Source organism: Lonchura striata, chromosome 5, assembly GCF_046129695.1.
Source record: "Lonchura striata isolate bLonStr1 chromosome 5, bLonStr1.mat, whole genome shotgun sequence".
Taxonomy (NCBI): Eukaryota; Metazoa; Chordata; class Aves; order Passeriformes; family Estrildidae; genus Lonchura; species Lonchura striata.
The window spans coordinates 13,349,197-13,369,446 of record NC_134607.1 but is presented as its reverse complement, the minus strand read 5'-3'; the positions used below and the strand labels follow the sequence as shown (position 1 = coordinate 13,369,446).

The window sequence follows — 20,250 nt, the reverse complement described above, 5'->3', positions numbered from 1 at the left end:
TGCCCACTGTTTCACAAACTTCCAGCTCAGTCAGAATTTGCTTTGGAGAGTAATCAAAGAATCCGCCAAGTCTGAGCTTGCTTCACTTCTGAATTGCATTGAAATTTTGGCTGCATGGTATATACATAGTTACTGGGGGAACCCCAGAAATACATTATACTTCCCTCTGGGAATGTATGTATTTTATGTCTTGTTGCAGAAAGTACCCTTCCATACCTCAGCAAATTTTCCTCCAGTAGTTTTTTCCGCTTTGGAGGTCGCCCTCGTCTCTTGCCTGTTTTCCCAGGAACATTTGGGGTGTTCGTCTGCCCCCCACATCCCCTGAAAAATGGTAAAACCACCATGAAAGATCTGTCGAGCAAGGGAACCGAGGCTGGCAGGATGCGAGAAGGGCACGGAAATCGGAACAGCTGCTAGGATCCCAAGCAAAGGAGGGATTAAATCAGAGCAGCAACAGGACGGGGAGGGGAGAGGAGGGATTCCCACTGGCTGGGAGCCTGATCTGGGAGCCGCCGGCACGGCACAGAATGGTGCAGGGCAGACAGGCAGGAATGCGGTGGGGCAGGCAGCATCGCTCCCACAGCAGGCTCTGCCGGTGCCACAAAGGCTGCAGGCTGCCTGCGACACAATGCGTGGTGCGGGGCAGCTCCCAGTCTGCTTGGCAACTCCGGTCCCGCCCGCGCTGCCCCTCTCCAGGCCCCGCTCCCCCCGGCACAACAGCAGTCAGACGGAGCCCCTCCGGGCTGGCTGGGCCGTGCCCCCCTTGCCCCTGCACCCAGCCACTGCAGGGGGTGTGTGCGTGGGCCATTACCTGTCTGGAGCCAGCTCTCCGTTGGTTTTGCCCTGCACCGGGTCCTCCTTGTACATCCGCGTGCCGTAGAAGTACCAGTACAGGGCACCGCTGCTGTCCTCGCCCAGTGGCTCCACGCGGAGGCTGTCGGCGTCCAAGCCCTGTGCCCACCAGGAGCCCCCCGCCAGACGGTGACAAGTTGAAAAGCGGCCACATTGTCACACAAAACATGATGACACCCCTCCGTAAACACCTCCCTCCCTCCTTCCCACCATGCCACAGCAGCAGTACAGCTGCTCCTCCCAGCCTCAGAGCTGGGAAAATGTTACTCCAGGGGGAAGATGACGTTCTCTCTCTGTCCAGGGAGGGATTTAGATTGGCATCTCTAATTTGAATGGCCTCTCTCGTTTTAACATTTCATCTCTGGTGCTCCTGACAGGGAAGGTCTAATTAGTGCTGGCGACAGTCACCAGTCACGCACAGCCCTGAGAAGCTCCCTTCCCCCATCCCCTGCTCTACCCTCCCCCAGCTCCCCCAGTATACTTCATCCCCATCCTTTCATCTCACAGCATCCCCCAGCAAAGCAGCAGTCTCTGCTCTCATGGCCCTGCCATTACCATTAAAGCATCTCCAAATTCACTCTTCTTTGCAGAAAGAGTAGCCAATAAAGCCAACTTCCTTAGTGACTCCCATGTTAAGAATACATCCACACAGAACAAGGGCCCAAGTTCTGAGCAAGGCAGAGGAGGGCAAAGGGACCTGCTGACCCACTGTGACCCCTTCTCATCCCAGGAAGATTCTGATCTGGCCCAGCTTCTGTGGCCACACAGTTTCCCTCGCCCCTCCTGCCCAAAGCACCTTGAGGAGGTCGAAGACATCGTCTGCATCGAGGCGGTAGTCACAGAGGCGGTGCAGGATCTCCACCCGCGTGCGCAGGGGCAGCTCCTGGAAAGTGCACTCCCGCAAAGGGTTGGGCTTCCCTTCCTCCAGCTCCCAGCGGTAGTTGATGATGTCCTCCAGGTAGCTGTGAAACGTCTGGGATCTAACCAAGGAAGAAAAAAAATCTCACACGCTTACTGTAGTTTGCCATGTCCAGAAACACCTGGTGCACCAAGCAACTGCAACCAACACAATGCAGAGACAAAGAGCACCTGGAGGAAAACTGTGAGCTATGGCTGGATGCAGCTCTGTCATTCACATTCCCAAAACACAGCAATCTCATTGCAACATCATGGGATGTCATGTTATACACAGACAGCTTTTTGTGCACAGACTGTTATTTCTTTCTAAGGAGAATGAACCAGACATGGTAGCAACTCATCTCCTTTCTACCCCAATGGGCAATGCCTTGTGCTGGCATCAACTGCCACCCTTAACTAAAATGGGGTGCAACAAAATTTATGAGTCTGGTCCCCTTCCAACTCTTCTCATTTGATGTGGAGACCATTTTCTTCAGATTTCCCTTTGCCCTTCACATCTATCATTGCCAAGGCCTGCTCCTCTCCACTTCTAAAGAAGTTTTTCATGCCCCAGTTCAGTGGATTGAGACTTTGCATAGGTGATGGCTTCCTCCCCACTTTGCTGCTGTATGCTTCCCATACTCCCGTCATGGTCCCTGGTCTCTTCTCTCCCCCTACCACAGGTCCTGCCACTTTCTGCCTGTTCCTCCCTTGGTGGCTCTGGCAGGATATCTGCACATTCCACCTCACTCAGTGGCTTGGATGCTGCCACACAATAAGGCTTATCCCCAGTAGGAGTGCGCCTCCCAAAAAGGAGTCAGGACAGAGGACTCCCCACTCTGTACTCTCTCAGACCATCAAGATGAACACTTGAGATCTTCATAAACATTACTATTAAAATGATCTTTCCAATTTTCTAGCTGGGTCACATTAAGTCCTGCTTGCACTGCCAGCAGTTCATCATAAAACCCAAGGAAGCAGATATTTCTTACCCTCATCTAGCAGTGAGAGTGAATGTCCCCATATGACATGTTTAAGACCACTGAGGGAGCTTAAGGCTAAAAGAACTCCTGTCTATATTTCAAAGATACTTAAGCCTTTATTCTGAATGCTCAAAATTTCAGGGGAAGGAATTTCAGTATAAGGGGCCATGTCCCTAAATATAAAACTTTCTGAGGATCTGTCCATATGACTTTGAGTCCTGAGAGTTGCCAGGCTTGCTCAGCCTGCTTGAATTGTGTACCCTGAGCACAGCAAAAGGGGACCCCCCCCATTCTTGCACACACGGGAAGTCCATATGCCAGCAAGAACACCACTGGGTACACATTCCCACCAGCTCTCAAAAAGGCAGCTCCACTTGATAGGTTTTTGGCACAAACAGATTACTCTATATGATTAATGGAACAGTGCCAGCACTACAGAATTGCATTTCCCTGAGAAATTGCTAACTTCTACAAAAGCTATTATATTTTAACAAAGAGGTGCAGGAGTGTGATCCAGCTGAAGAAAGATCATTAAAAGTCAACAAGCAGTTAGCTATTAGACAGGGGTCTTCACACATTTGGTAAAGACCAGACTTCTTTGCAAGGACCATGACTGGACAGTGACTGTGAGAACGAAGGAACAGATGCCTCAAACCATGTCCACCTGGCAGCATTTCCCTTCCTCCTTGAGTAGAAAGAAGTACAGATCACCCTGCAGATCACTCCTCACCAGCCTGCTCCTTTCTGACGTCAAATGCAAGCTGACCTCCCAGAGATAACTGCTCTCACCACACCAGTTACCAGCCCTCTGGTTGTATTAAACAACAGATGCTTGAGTGTACCTGGACCTAGAGCCCTCTGCAACCTGGAGTTTGCTCCCTCTACATGACACAAGCAAAGCACCAGTGTTCCCAAGCGTTGTTGTTTCACTAATATCAGCAATCAGACAAATACAACTTGGAACAGCCCCCTATGCTGACAAAGTTCAGTCACAAAGGGAGGACTGACATTCCATTTTATGAAATGCCTCAAGTAGTAATTTTAGGGTGAAAACTACAGCAAACATCCATTTTTTAAAGTGAGATATTCAGTACACAGGACACCTACCTGAAGTAGCTGTGCATTCCTGCATTGTCTTTCTCAAATACCCCAAGACCTAACTTCCAGAAGGGACTTAGATTTGGGAAAGAGGGCAATAATAGATTCCCTTTACAGACTTTTTAAGAGTGGTATCTGATAATGTATCATAAATATCAGATATTTACATTAGCCATTAGACTAAAATATTAAAAAAAAAAAAAGAAAGAAGGTTAAGAAGGAAAGAAGGAAAGAAGGAAAGAAGGAAAGAAGGAAAGAAGGAAAGAAAGAACAGCTTTGATTGTCTATCCAGAACAGAAATAGTGACCAGAACACCTTTTCCTGAAAGCAGTAAAGCATCACTTGTATTTGGATGCTTAGTCCAGAATCAGAAGGCAAATGATTGTAAGCTCTCAGATGGCATTTGAGTTTCAGCCCAGAAGTGGGCTCTTCAACTCTGCCAGAGCTCAAGGCAGGAGATTATTTAATCAAATCTGATACAGAGGTTCTAGCTATTTCCAATAAAATGGACTGAAAAAGCAGTTTCCCTAGGATCCTGAATAACTAGTGGACAAAAAGGACTGCCAGGAAGAAATGACAAAAATAAAAGGGTTCTATCTACTCCTATTTTTTTTTTTCTACCTAAAAAAAAAGCAGGCATGGATCAGACAGATACTTTTACCACTTGCATGAGTTCACTTATCTTGCTCTATCACTTTGGCTGTTCTCAAAGAAAACTGATCCAGGAAGCTGTTTAATTCCAGAAGATCATTTGAAATCTTTGCCTATGTAACTCTCCTTCCCCCTAGGGATTGGCTTTGTTGATCTAAGCAATTTGGTTTTAGTTTGACTTTCACGTAAGTGGCTAACACTAGAAATTTCCGCTGTCCACCCGGTGTTCAGTGCATTACAAGCTCTGTTCTTAAGAGTACTTTTGAGTTCCTACCCCCATCAATTTTCAAAGACAGCTACTGTGCATTTGTCGCTTTAAATAAGGATAGAAATAAGAACCAGAGATGGGAAACAGATGTCTCAAGGCATTCCCAATCACTCTCAATCGTACCCAATTTATATTTTCCCTCTTAATGGGAACCGACCTCTTTTCTCCAGACAAATGTATGGTGCTCGTCTTCACCGTGTCTGCCACACCTACAGTTAGTTTCATTTACCCATCTCTTATATTTACCCTTGAAAAAGTTTCTGAAACAGCTCTCTTGGTTCGGAAAAGAAAATCTTCAGGGAGGACAGCAATTTATGAAAACCCTGCCCCTGGGATTCTTCCCTTCTCAAAGCAGAAATGGCCAGGAATAACTGTTTAGAATTACCTATAAAATTAAAACCCAAGAATCAGAAAGACTGGATCCAGGAATGGAATTACCTGCATACAGTCTGTTAAATACCCTTCTTTCAAGCTCAGCAGTTCTTACTGATCAATACACTTGAAAGTCCTACAGAGTCTCTGCTGCAGCTGAGAACCTCCAAAAATTCTTTTGTTAGTACGAAGAAGGCAGGAAGGAAATCACTGAGCTGAGGAGACAGATGTATCTCTTCTCCAGAGGATCTCAGCATCACTGAGATGTGTAAAAACACTCAGCAAAGGGAGGCAGTGTTAGGTCAGTCATCCTTTTCTTTAAAAAACTGGAGCATTCCCAAGGAGGTTGAACTGGTACATGGGCACATTCTGTCTCAGGGCATGTATCCAAAGGAAGACCAACCCTCCTCTGAAAGTAAATTTGGAGCCTTAGTAACAATTTACAAGAAAAGTGTGAGATGACGGGCCACAACTCTCACTACTGCTGAACCACTTCCTGATGTATAACACAGGCAGCTTCCACACAGCTCAGTAACCAAGGAAAAGTACTACAGAAACCAGCTATAACAGACCAGAAAAGGTACCTCGAAGAACTCTTTAAAACTTCTCCCATACCAACTTGACTAGCACCATTAATATTTCATAAAACTGAGAAAAACCTTCACTCACTTGTCAAAACATCCCTTGCTTTGCAGTTGCTCCCCGATGTGCAAAGCAATTTGGATAGCTGTAGTGGGACAGTGGTGGAATGGTACAAGCATATCTATGTGGTACATCCCACATGGATGCAATGATTTTTCAAGAGCCCAGTGCAATTCTTAGTCTTATTCCAGGCTACACTCTGAAACCACAGGGTTGTTGTCAGAGGTCCCTATCTCTTGTTGCAAGGATTAGAAAGGAGGTCAAAGCTGAATTGCAACTGTGGTTGAAAGTTTTAATCATATGTTGCATATGCAAAGAGAAATCTGGGGCACAGGGAAGGACACAACCTAGCACGTCTGTGTCAAAGGGGAGGAACAGCATCAGACAATCCACAAGAGTACCACCGAGGCTGCAGCTCAAGTTGCCTGTGATCTTTAGTAGCAGCTGCAAAAAAATCAGGGCATAAAGAAGATGGAGCAAGTTGAGGGAGGGGCTCCTCTCCACCATGGGTATCAGCGCCCAGAGAAATGATCCAGCCCTGCCGGCTCAGCGCCGCAGCCCGGCCATCTGCTGCCCGGCTGCCTCCCAGAGAGGGAGGTTTCTGTGTGCCCCACCAGAGGGGAGCTGAGCACTCCTCCCCCAGCCTGGCCATCCCAGTGTTTTCCCTGCTCAAAGGAGAGGCACCCTTCCCATCGCCCGCCTGGGGTCATGCTCTGCTCTCACAAAAAAGAAGCTCGGCCACTGCTCTTGTGCCCGGCTTCCTAGAGCAGCTCCTTTGGAGACCTCAGGAACAGAGGGTGAAAATTTAACAGAAAAATGGGAAAATTTAGTTGGAGCTTCTGGTGTGCACGCTTGGCAGGGAACAGCTGCACCTAGAGACTCCAGCCCCACAGGGACCCTGTAGGAACAAACTCAATGTGAAATTCCTTCTGAGCAAATTGGGGCTGGAATTATGTGTACTGACACACAATGCTTCTTTTGGTTTTTGGTTTTTTGGTTTTTTTTTATCCTCATGCCCAAAGGAAGCAGAGTCACTTGTGCTTTTAGTTTTAAAGACTCCAAAGTAAATCAAATCTTGGCTGGAAAACTGTAAACAAAATCAAGCCAAACAAACAAAAGCTAAACCAAACACTGATTCAGTAAGAGAGTCCCCGTGTCAATCTGTGCTTCCTGCAGGCAGCATGCCATGGCCCAAGTGTGGAATTACTGTCACAGCACATTGCCCTATCTGGTCTACTGCTGCCAATTTTTTTACAAGCCCTTCCCCGACACACATCTTTAAAAGAAAACCCTAAAACCCACCCCTCACAAAATCTCTGGTCCTATGGGAGCAAATATTGGATTAAAGGAAATATTAAGGTAAGGAGTTGAAATACTGGAGACAAAATTTACCAACGATGTTTGGACACTGCTGGCACACACAAATAAGCCTTATGAAAGTTTAGATGCCAAATAATTGCCTGGACCCACTAGCTAGAATATCTATCATGTTGACAGTGTTTTAAGTCTCTTGTTTCATTTAATTTACAAAATGCAATGGAAGAGTAAATACTGGCATGCTCTTGAGCTAAAACTGCTGGGAAAAAGGCAAGGGTGACCTGCATCTAATCCCAGACAGTATATTGTTCTTGAGATTAACACCAAGAACCCTGACAAAGCCAGAGGATGACAGAGAGCAGGAACAACAACAGACCTCTTCCAACTCCTATCCAAGAGTTGTATGTGGGAGGAACATGGAAAACAAGGCTGGGAGAGCTCAGCCTTTCTACCAAAGACCATTTAAACATAAATGTAATTACTCTTGAAGTTCCTATTACAGAGTTAGCCACTAAAGGGAAATAATAGAAGTGATACTTCTGTCCAGTAAAGGCTTTAAAAGCTGAAAAAGACTTGGATACATTCAGTCACCGAGCACAAGTGTGGATTTTAGGAGGTTCTCAGTGCTAAATGAAAAAACTCTTCTTGGGCATCTAATTCACAGCACACAAGAGAACTGGCTTTGTCTTTATGACCTCTCTAGTTAAAAAAAACAAAAAAAAAACCAAAAAAAAAACCCCAAACAAACCAAAAAAACCCAAAAATCTAGGTCTTACTAGAACAGACGTTTTATAATGGAATTAATTTTATGGACTGAAGATATTTCACCTTATGGGCTGGCACCTTTTAAGTTCTGAATTGGCAAAAAGGCACCAGCTTGGTGTTGAGAGTCACTCAGGTGTTAATGAGAGCATTATCTGACAGATGGCATTCAAGATATTTCTCGCCTCTCCAATGAAGACAGCTCCTTTGCTACAGCAGAGATCAGGAAAGCTTAATTCTTAACAAGCATACAATGCTTTGGCACAAAGGCAAGGCCTTTGGAAGGTAATGGGAAGGATTCAGGGTTTGCTGGGATGACCTCAGTCAAACATCATTAACAGGGTCAGGAGAAGCAAAGCCTATTTCAGAAGAAAAAAAATTAATGTAAGGGCCCCCATGATCAATCTATCGTGGCTTGTCAGAAAGAGAAAGCTTAGGGTGACCTTAGAAGCAATATGAGTTACTACTACCAGCCTGACCTTGAGCTCTCATGTAACAATGGAGACCTTTTTTTTTTTACTGTATTAATGAGCTTTCTTATCTGAGGTGGGGGAGGAAGCTTTATGGACCAGCTTGTACTTCACCTTCAATTTACCCTACTGAGAAACTAAAGTCAAGTATGATGCAGGAGTAAAGAGATACTACCCCATCCTCCAGGGGGAGAAGAGGGTTGGAGAGGAATCCTTCCAAGCCCTGTGTGTGCAGCTGGCTCAGGAGGCTTGCAAGCCAACAGGGAGCACAGATTGCTCAGACCTGGGCCAGCTTGTCATCAGGGTGACCAAGTGAGCACCCTGAAGGGTCTCTCCACAGAACATTCCCTGCAGCACAGCAAAATGACCAAGAAGCTGGAGAGCCAGGAGTTGTGACCTTGGGCTTTAACAGCCACATTTAGCAGTGCCACTAGCTGCACCACTGATGGGGACAGCCTTCCAAAAATCCAGCCAAGGACAGTCTAGAGGGAGCAGTAACTCCACACCATACTTGTGACAGACCTGAGCAAGGTCCAACAATGCAGAACTCTTCTGATGAAGGAAACACTCAGACACATCCTGCTTTTCAGTGCCTGTTTTGAATCATGCCTGGAGAAAACCTGCTGTAGTGGCTGTGAACAAGAGTACAGCTGACATTAATGGACCCTGAATGAGATCACAAAGTAGGGGAGGAAAAATTCAAATTACATTGATCAGACCTCCAGAGTAAAGTTTCTCCTCCCAGAGTTGTAAAGACAGCAGAGATTGCTGGAGCACAAGACCATAACAAGGCATTTACAGGTCTGCCTTTTGTCCTCCACGGCAAGCTAGAATTAGTTTTTTGAATGCAGACATTGCCCAAACCTCAGTAATTCTGTGGCTTACCTGTGTGGCCATCAGGTAAGGGAAGAGAAAGACATCTGAAGAGCTAAGCAGGTGGATGGCACCGGGATCTCCACACAAGGACATTTGTCTTCACCATTGCTGAACATGAGAATACAATCTTTCTACATTAGAACCACTGTTTTGTTTCAAAACAGAAGGACGAAAGATTACCTAGTTAGCAAATGTTAAGTAGCAGCAGCTCTTCTCTAAAACAATCTGGCCTAACTCCAGGATTTGGCAGCCTGAAACATGAGCAATTGTAGGCTCCCACATCCACGAAAGATACACCCATGTCTTCTACAAAAGCAAAAGACAGCAATTTCAGCATCCTAGGAATTCCTGTTCCCTGCTCCTCATTTATCCATCCCATAACTCACTTCCAGAACTCAAATGTGGCAGAGACCAGAGACCACCTCGAGAATATGCTGAAGCAATGCTTAGAGAAGACACTGGCGTTCTGTACCTTTCCTCCAACATGGTAACACTAAGCTAGGACAGGAGGTTCACCAGTAGAAGGGCAGCACAATCCTGCTAAAGAAATCCAATTTACATGGTTGGATTTAATTTACATGGTTGGATCTAATTTACATGGTGGACTTCCCACCTGAACTCAGCATTCATCTTCAGGAGAGGGGGAAAAATCATCTATGAAAACCCATGGCTGTCAGCAGCTGTAAGAACACTCCTACTCCTTGTCTTCTCCATCTTCCATGAAACCAAACCCAGGGAAGCTGGAAGGGGAGCTGGCACACATGCTGCATCCCACAGAGTAGCAGAATAGGAACAGCTCTGGAGCGAGGCAGTGTCTCTGGGGAGGCAGGGAGAATGGAGAGCTGATGTGGGCTGTCTGCTCTAATAAGGGATCACACCACAGGAGCATATGTTGGCTTGACAGAAGCAAGTGAAGCACTTAACCTGGGGATGACAGCTGAAGTGGGAGCGTTGCTTTACTACCCCCAAAATAAGGGGGGTATGAAGGAAGAGAAGGGAAGGCACGAGGTCACCCCAGCTGCCCACCCTTCAGGAACATTCCAGGTCTGCTTGTCCAGATTTTTCACCCCAGCCACAGCCTGAGCAACCGTGGAAGTTTGCAGGGTTCCTTAGCATTACTAGACCACTCTCAGCAAGTCTCAAACTAGATGGAGATGCCCTTCTACCTCCCCTGAACTGGTATGTGCTGCCTCCCACCCCTTTTCCCTCACCCGAAGGACAGGAGGTAGCAAGTCCACTCCTTCTGAGGAGGAGCTGAAGCCATCTCACACACCAGTGTGGCAAAAGGGCACGCTCTGATCTTCCCCAGCTGCCTGTGGCCCACGCTTCTCCAGTGATTTGGCTCTTATCTAGCAACAACCCTATAAATGACACAGCTGCTGGGGGTGCCTTGTTTGTTATTTTGTTGAGGAAAGGCAGAAAAGCAGCAGAGATATCAGCACAGATACAGCACGGTCCTGCATTGGTCTCTTCTGGAAAGGCTCTTTCCTTAGGCTGGCAAATGCCAGGGACAGGCAGGAGTACTGAGATAAGTGTCTATTTGATCTTTTTTTCCCCCATTCACCCTGGGTTTTTCACTGCTTTATGTTCACAAAACGCCAAGGCAGCTAATCAGTGCTCTATGACCCCTGTTAATTGAGCTGTGTGAAAGAAAGGCAGCACTGGTAGGAGAAATCACACATACCTGTTACTTTGAACTGTCCTGTCATATTCTGTCTCTCTGCTTGCAGGAGCTCCAAGCACCCTTCTGTGAGCCAGGGCTGCTCTGTTTTCATCACCATCCCCAGGATCAGCAGGAGAGGCCACAAGTGTTTGGTGTTGTGGCCCTGCCTCGAACACCTCAAAGTACAGGGAGGCAACAGAAAGGCATATTGCTGTTTCTCCTTCGGTGTGAGAAGGTGAAAGTAATTTCAGGTGAAGGAAACACAACCTGAAGGCACTGATGGCCCTTCTTTCACCTATGCCCAGCTGCTCCTCACTGCCCTTATCTGCCTTGCTGTTTTCTCCCTCACCCTCCCCACCACAATAGGAGGAAGGAGTGAGCAGATGCCCAGCATCCATCTCCCCTTCCCAAGAGACCAGCAGCCTACATGGCCGAGTGAGCCAGGGAAAGAAAGTGATTGGTGTGAAGATGTGAAACATTGGAGGGAAAAGGGGTTGGATTTGCCAAGCCTGGTGGATTATGCAGTTCTTGGAAGATGAGGAAGACACATATTGCTAACTAGATGCATGCTGCGTGCAGGGGCCTGCATATATTTTTTAGGTAGGAGCAAGGACTGCTTCAATGTTTTTGTTGCTTGATTAGGGAAAGGAAGAAATTGGAATATGGTATCAATTAAACCAGAGCAGCCAGAACCATCCCAAACAACACTTGAAGGTACATGGTACCACAGGAAGATAAAATCCTGGGGGAAAAAGGGATAAGCAGGAGGATACATACACTGCCCAGACAGATTCAGGAAATATTAACAGGACTAAAATAAATTTTTTTTGTCTTTCAATGCTAGCTCAACCCTTCCCTCAAACTCGATGAGTCTCTGCACAATCTCCATCAGGGGATGACATGTGCTCTCACTACATGCAGGGTTTTGGACAGAGAAGTAGGAACTCCACCCTACACTACTGATGCTGCAATTTGAGTGAAAACCAATAATGACAAATCAATGAGTTGGATAAGTGGATTAAAAGAGGGTGAAAAGAATTCTACTAAAAGATCCTGAAACATCACTATGTTGAGCAAACTGCATTGCTATACATCTTTGTGAAAACATGAATTAATGTAGCATTAGATTAACAGACAGGATTATTTTACTTTGAATGCATAGAAAGAACAGACAATTCGAGACAGTTTTAAAAACTGTCTTGCCCCTTAATTACATCTGCATAAATACAATAAACTAAGGGTGATGATGCTATTTTCCATGGGCATTGTTTTTGACTCAGGGTGACCATGTTCACACCAAATGTGTGTGTAAACACACCTGCCCAGCTTTGCTGACACACTAACCCCACAGATACTCTGCACTTCACAGTTTATTCAGTTTTACCTTTAGGGCACTACCCTGAAACCATTAGTCAAAGGGTGTATTAACAAATCAGGTGCATTCAGCGTGATATACAGCCCCTGAAAGCAGCAAGGGTAGCTTTAAACTTCAAGAGGAAAACAGCTCTGTAATCAGTCACTGACATGCATTTTCAACCATCATGTTGAAACTTGCACTACAGCTCCAGCATGGGGGAAGGCTTGAAAATAGAGACCTCAGTTCCTTGAGATATGGCTAAAATGGTAAAATACTGTGCATCTGGAAATATACAGGAACCTCCAGAAAACTCCTGGTGAGAAAGTTGGTCAGACATCCTGCCTGTCTGAATGGGAAGAAAACTCCAATGTCTGTGAAGAGGTTTCCTGCTTCTTTGGTGGGGGTAGCACTGAACAGTTCAGCAACTAAAGAGGAGACAAGCTGAGCATCCCCAGAAGGGTCAGCTACTCTTTTCCTGCCTTGAGGAACCTTGTTGAGCCAAGTGAGCCCAAGAAAGGGCAATATCAGTTATGAAAATTTTCCCCAGTAAGGGAGGCACAGCAGGTACTACAACAGGGTGGTTCTAGTTCTGATGCCATCACATTTTACATCTGAGGTGGAACCCAAGGGAAGAAGTTCTCTCACACCATCCCCTATGATAAATTAACAATAGAACTGAAAATGCCTGTTCCTGTGTCTACAGGAACACACAAGGGAGATGTCTAAGGGTAGGCCATCTCCTGCCATGTGATGACATTGATCTTGGTTGGGGAAGGCCAGGGAAAATGGCTTTCATTAAGCAATGAATTCCCTGGCATGCTAGTGAACAGGCTTGGAGAGCTGAGCAGAGCTGGAGCCCAACGCTTCCCTATCCAACGAGATTTATCACCACAGCTAGACTGGGAGTATGAATTTTTCCCTCAGAGCATGTTCAGAACAAGAGACAAGAATCTCCCAAGACCCTGAAGTACAGAGAACTCTGTCATGTTCAAAATCAGAAAGTGAGTGACAGAGGCCAAGGCAGAATGGCAGGAGGCAGAAGACAGGTCCTGAGTCTCAGAGCCAACAGGAGGCTATGTACTAAATAAACACAAGATAAACACTGGTAGTAAAGGAGGGGAAGATAATGGCAAAGAGATGTTTTCATGATAGGTTCTGGTGTCGATGGTACTGGTGCACAAGACAGAGGTGCAGAGTAAGACTGAAGGAACAATGTTCTCACCTGTGGAGCACAGCTGGTTCCCTGGTGAAGCTTAAGATCACCAAGAGAAGATTAAGCCATGCTGATGCCAAAGTGGAGATTTTACAGGCACATCAGCAGGCTGGATGACACCAACAGAGTTAACATTATCAGTAAATTATGCCACTTTTTTTGGAAGTGACACAAAACCAAAGAACCTGGGTTCTCCAGAGAGCAGTATAGTAAATCCAAAACAGCAATTCCTAGGGTTGGTTTTAGAGCTCAAGAAGCAATTCCTGGGCCTGAATACAAAACCATCTGACCTGAACAGTTCTACAAACAATTTAGCAAAGGCAAGATACCTTTCTCTCTGACAGATAGATTGGAAACCAGATTTTTGTCAGCCTTGTAAACAAAGTCAAAGGCAGGAGGGTGCCTTGGCATAGTGAAATGCTGACTCTGAAAGGCCCTGGTCAGCAGGTGAATGTCCTCCAGTCCCCACATGGATGCATGCCTCCCAGCACCCCTCAGGAATTCGAAGTGCTGCATTCTTTTCCCATTTCTTCCCCAAGGCTTATCAGACACTGAGGATGGGAATCACTCACAGGCACAAGGAACACTCAGCCAGGGCAGCTTGAAGCCCGGGGGCTTCTGCATTGCTTCTGTGTCAAGTACCTTTGGCTTTGAATAACAAAGGGCAATCTCTTGAATGATCAAAATGGAAAACAGAAAGAGCCAGTGTTAGAACTATTAACTAACCCAAAAACTAGTTACAGGTAGTTTGATGGAAAAAGAAAAGGGAGCAAGAGAGCCGAGTGCTCAAAAAGGAATGAACAAGTTCCTTTGGGGAAGACGACTGGGGAGGATTTAGGTAACACTGGTGTGGGGTGAGAGGCTGGGCAAGATGCAGGCTGATGCCTACTGCTTTGAGGGGCTCTGCTGAGGGACACCGGGGTTCCTGCACCATGGGTACACAGCCAGCACACACTGCTCTGACCTGGGAAAGTGCAGGGAGGAATGCTGATGGCCACACAGACAAATGAAGGCTGAGAACAGCTGCTGCACTCCCTCTTTTGCTACATGTTGCTTCATGTGCACACTTTTGACTTTTAAAGCATGGATGTTTTTGTCCCTTGTTTAGTGTCCTGTTCTGTGTGACCTCAACAAAAAACCACACAAGGTGTGCCCCAGCAAGAAGCCACTCTGGACATGATTAAATGAAGATCAAATCAAGCCACAGTACTCTCTGTCTCAGGAGGGATGAACACAGTCTTCTGGATGGTCGAGAATAAACAAATGGACCTACAGACCAAATTTCACTATGTGATTGAACAGCAATGGCTTTGGTTTTTCTGCAGTGATAATTCACTTCTTCCATCAATGACCTTCACCTGCATCTAGCCAGACTTCAATATGTACTTGCCAATTTTAATCCACATTCTTTCTTTCTACTGCTGTTATTTGATTCTTTTTGAGAAGCTCCTTGGGGGCTGGAGCTGATTAACTTACAAAAGACCCAAATACATCCCTTATATTCTGAAGGAGAAAATAGGAATGGGGCTTACAGTGCTCCACATTGAGACTGGAAGAGGATCATTACTTACTATTCATTCCTGGATCCTTGAAGAACAAGTGAAGCCAGCTTAATGCTGCATTGTTCATTCCTACTGCCCATCAACAGAAAGCATGCTCCCAATTCATTGCCACAAGGAAAGACAACAGTATTGCTGTGCCATAAGCATTTCTGATTGTTTGGGGACTGCAGAAAGGACCTTAGGGTATTACAGTGATGATGAGCACTGTGGGGAAGAAGCTGGAGTTATTGTCTGGGTGATGATGGGGAAATAGGACACATGCCTGTATTACAGCACAAATCCATATGAAACAAGCCCTTATGTGCCTTACTGCTCATTGAAAAATACACTTAATGTCAGAGAAAAGAGTTCCCTGTGAGGCACAAAATACCTAGCATGGGGTTGCCTTGAAGCACATAAGCTTAGCAAAGTCATTTCTCATAACCAGCCCCACACATTATATGTTTCTGGAGACCATAGAAAAACCCAAGTTTTTACAGATAAACAGGTCCTAAAGAAGCCCCTTTTGGGATTTGTATCTGAACAGGTCTTTCATCTTCTTTTCTCTAAAGTTTAAATCACTATATTGGTTGAGCCAGAAAGGAACTGAGGAAGGCTGGAAGGTAAAATGGGAGAAAAAGTAAAAGCATAGTTGACTTAGAACAGAGACTGACATGACACATTACACCATCACAGTGGCCTAGCAGCTGGCCAGCAGCTATTCCAGCTGTTCATCAAGCCCACTGAGGCAAAAAGGCTCCAAAAAAATTACTTCAGATCTTCTCCAGTATTCACCCTTGGACTAAATATTGGTTTCTGAACTTGGATGAGGTGCTGCGAAACCAACTGTGCTGAAGCAAAAATCCTGCACCAGTGTTTTGGAGGATCACTGCAAGCTTCCAAAGCGAGGGCAAGGGTTTCACATTGGGCAAACTTCCATGCCCCATCTGTCTCCCTACCCAATCCTTTGCCTTCTTCCTTGAAAGGAGAAGATATTTTCACTTGCCTTCTCAGTTTATTTTTTCATTATTGCTTTCTTCCCCCTCTCCAGAATACTTGGTTTGCAACATCAAGAAGTTATAAATACAGCTGTCCCTTTCATATTTCATGCTCTGACACTAGCATGATGACATCACTGCAATCTCCAAGACCCTTTGCCGACTGTTCCCTACTCCTCCTTTGAAGTTTAGCCACCTATTCCTCCCTGTCAATGTTTTGCATAACTCCCTCTCCCCAGCAATCCAATCTGTTTGTCTCTCATCCATCTGCCCTGACAATAACAGCACAGCTTTTCCTCTTCTCTTTCACCATTTTCAGTCCTTATTCTCCATCACATCCATGGAATAGCACTTCCAGAACATGCTACCAACTTTTCTTCAAATTCTTCTTTAAAGATTCATTTTATCCATCTGAGAATCAAAGACATTTACTTAGCTTTAGTTATATTTCAACTCTATAATTTTATTCCACTGTGCTTCTCATTAATCTCTGAATGACCGTGTTATTTTACTGCTGTAATCTCATCCTTCCTTTGCCAACACCTGCCAGCTGCTTCATTTTCACTTTTTACCCTTTAAAAAGCTCACCTTGCATGGCTTGGCTATTACTATAATAAATATTAAAATTAGATTCAAGATGAGCAATGCAGCCACTTCATCTCCCTTGCCCCCTCACGGTATCTCCTGTGCTGACGATACCGGGTTGATTCCAGAGGCCATCCACCAATATCCATGATGTATGCAAGGCAGCACTTGTTAAAAGTCAGACTGTAAATAATGCTGATCTTGTTGATATTCACTTGGCATTCATGAATATGACTCTGAGTTAGTGAGGCACTTTGTGGCCAGGCAATGGAAGCAGTTGTTAGAACCAAGGTCACCGGCACAATGCAAGAGCCGGCTGCTTAAACTCTTTGCAAAGGTGGTGGGTACCAGGTCTGCTGTGACTGAGCTTAGGCTGGCTGCCCCAGAGGTTATGGCATGGGCTGAAGTGGTGGATTCATTCAGCTCAGCCTTAGTACCTTGGCTTAGCTCTTTCCACAGCCTAGTTCACACGGTATCCGTGAGACTGAAATCTCTGTACTGGTTTGCCAGCTATTCCTGTTGACCTGCCACTTTGTCCCCCAGACCAGACTGACAAACAGCAGTTCTGGAAGGACACAGCTCATGTAGGCACATGCACAAGGGAGATTTCAAGATGTTAAGCATTTTACTGAGGTCTCTTTTACCAAAATATGAGACCTGGGGTAACCCCCAAAGCACCTATAAAGACACAGTCCACTCAGAATAAAGGACAAGGCTGGACAAATGTGACAAAGCAAAAGGAAGAAGCAAAATACACAGAGCTATTAAACACAGTCCTCAGAAGTAGGGATTGTTCCTCAGTAGGTTAGAAAATTTCAGATTATCTCTCTCTTCCTGATGAAAGCTCAAATAAGTGATTACAGAACAAATGTTAGAAAATACAGAGCAGACACAGTGTCCTTGACTGGCAACTCAGCAAGTAGGAAATATAGGTCTCAGATGCCATACTGGGAGTGTTTCCCAATGCCACCATTAAGGGTAGGACAGAAATAATTTAAACAATTGTGAGGAAGAGGAGTTAAGGAATACCCTCTATTATCCTTATAAGAACAAGCCAGGTGCAAACTACAAGCCAAAGACTCCAAGGATTGTTTAGGGATCCCATAAAAGCTTAAGGTAGGTGCAAAACCAATGATCCCCTTGGGAAGAAAAAAATTACAATGCATTAGGGAAGAAATAACAAGAAAAAAATAACTGAGATTCCTAAGGAAGCAAATCCCCTCTGGTGGCACAGAAGTAAAAAAGTTTTCAGCTATACTGATGGACCAATCCCCTGAGGTGTAAAAAAAAGAAAAGAATCTCATGGGGCATAGGGGGAAAAAAGCAAGAGATACTGTTTTTCTTCCTCCTCAAATTCTGGCTTTTTGTGTGTTGAAAAAATAAAACATAAGAAAAAGCAGCAAAGATGCTTTTTGAGACAAAGTAGCAGCATACAAAATTCCTCCCAGTAAGAAACACAATAAAGTTACTAAAACTTTTTATGCCATCACATTAGAAAAACAGCAAAAGTGCAATAACAGAACATTGAAGAATGAGTTTCACCCAAAGAAAAGCTGAACAGCAGGAGCTTTTCTGGAATATTTTAGTTGAGTGTACACATCCATGTCACACCATCACTTCTTACTTAAAAACAGCTGCAGAAGGCTCCTGCTGCGGCCGCTGCCGTTAGCTGAAGCTCTGATCTTCCTGTCTTCATACAAGTCATCAAGCCACATTTCCTGCTGGAATTAAAGTGGCAGCCCCTAGGGACTATGCAGCTACCCAATTTATAGCAGAGAGAATCTGCAGCAAGCACCAGGACTTTTTCTAACTGCTTAATTTTTATTTAGTTTTTTTTGCAGCCCCCAAATTCTAATAAGAGTTTTTCTGGGCATTTGCCTTTTGAAGCACTGAAAAGAAAACACAGATATTTTAAGACCTGTGCAAAAAGGCTGGGAGCAGGAAAGCTCAAATAAGTGATTATTTGTGGGCAATCCCACTGGCATCAAACCAAAGCATGCCTTAGGTACCTATTGCACCCGTAGTAGTTACATACAGATGGTACAGGTGGTATATGGATATTATGAGGGATATTTATAAAACAACAAAAGCTGCAGATCATGACATACAACTATTTTGGCTCAGAGTAAACGTAGGAGAGCAACTGGGAAACTGTCAAACTACCAAGTGCTCAAACTACCTGGTGCCAGGCAAGGACAGCTACACGGTCGTTACTAAAGATGCAGAAATGCAGGCAACTGGTTTTTGTTCTGTACTTCTACAGTACTTAACACAGCAAGAACCAGGTCAATGGAGTGTTCCTAACAGCTATGATAGGTTATAATAAATAAGATTTTGGAGAAGATCATGTAGCATCCCATTAAGTAGTCTCTGTAGTTAAAAACAGATATCCATAACTCAAAGAAAGTCTTGTGTTACCAGACAATGCTCCTTAGGCATCAAGCAGGGTAAAAAGTAGTCTCTCTTGTATGTGAATATTTTTATTTTTTAAAGTCTGTCATAAATAATATCAAAATCAAGGCAAAGTTGCTCTACTTCAAAACCAAGGATCATAGAAGCCTACAAAAGTAATAATCTCTTTTTGTTTTTTTTTAAAGAATGGAAAGCAAATCAAACTAGAGCATGTTAAATTGAGCATTAGAAGGGCTCTCAGCCACTTCCAAAATTACTTGAGAGCACATTATAATTAGCAAAGGTATGTGACAGTTTTATACCTCTCTATGATGCATGATTAAAGCCAGGCAGCCCGGTCCTGCGCACCGTCAAAACAGATGTGACAAGAACTGCAAGCTGCTCCCAGACAGACTGTGAGAAAGCATAGGCAGATAACATTTTGGCTATCAAAGATGTAAGACCCGACATAAAAGTAATTAAACCTCAAAACCCCTCAGAGAGGTAGGAAAACTGAGGTTTTATGAAGCATCCCATGCTTGAGCTGCAGTGCTCCAGCCTGAGAACAGGCATGAGAACAAGCTCCTGCCTTTCTCTCTGTGGTGCAACAAGGAACAAAAATTTACAGCCTTGAGAGTAACAGCTCACAGCCTCAGCATAAGGGCACAAATGACTGGAGAGATGCTGCAGTAACACCACCAGAATGATCTGTGACACTGCTGTTTTTTTCCACCCAAGACAGATACCCCTTATCTGTCTGCAGCAGAGAAGTATGGAGTCCTGGGCCGTGAAAAGCCAAGTCTAAACCCCACACAAATCCTGCATCACATTTGCATGGTTTTGTCTGCTGAGCATTTAAAATATCAATTAGAGGCTCAGCTTCCTACCACTAACTGTGAAAAACAAAGTACAGAAGGGAAGCTGTGCATCAGCCAAGGCCTATGCCTCTTGAACTGGGGTTAGGGGGGAAAAATGGTGTTGCAAGGAAACATGTAAGGAACACGGGGAATTTTAGCTTTTGGATTTCATACTTGCATTTTAATTGCAAAACATGGTATCCAAGCCATCACTTTTATTATAATTTATCTTCAGATTTTCATATTTAGACTACATCTTAATGCTTCTTCCTTCATGACATCCCTCTGCATACAGCATCTTTCACTCTTCCCCCATTGCTTCTTCTGCAGTGTTTCAGAACTCACCTTTCTAACATCCCAGCAGTTTCAGGCAGTTTTCCTGATATATCCGTTAAGCCATTCCCATGGCACTGCTCCTGTTGTGCCCTCTTCCCCATCTCCTCTGCAGACATTTGTT

The 20,250-nt window shown here is 44.9% G+C and overlaps 1 protein-coding gene across 1 annotated transcript in view; it reads right to left on the bottom strand.

Moving 5' to 3' along the window:
- Positions 1-20,250, bottom strand: part of CECR2 (CECR2 histone acetyl-lysine reader) — a 92,524-nt gene that overhangs the window by 22,292 nt on the left and 49,982 nt on the right. Inside the window, exons 3-5 of the mRNA XM_021535205.2 lie at positions 1,649-1,832; positions 812-951; positions 217-321 (exon numbers count right to left, since the gene is read on the bottom strand). Of these exons, the coding sequence (XP_021390880.2) occupies positions 217-321; positions 812-951; positions 1,649-1,832 (429 nt within the window). The remainder of the gene's footprint in view (positions 1-216; positions 322-811; positions 952-1,648; positions 1,833-20,250) is intronic.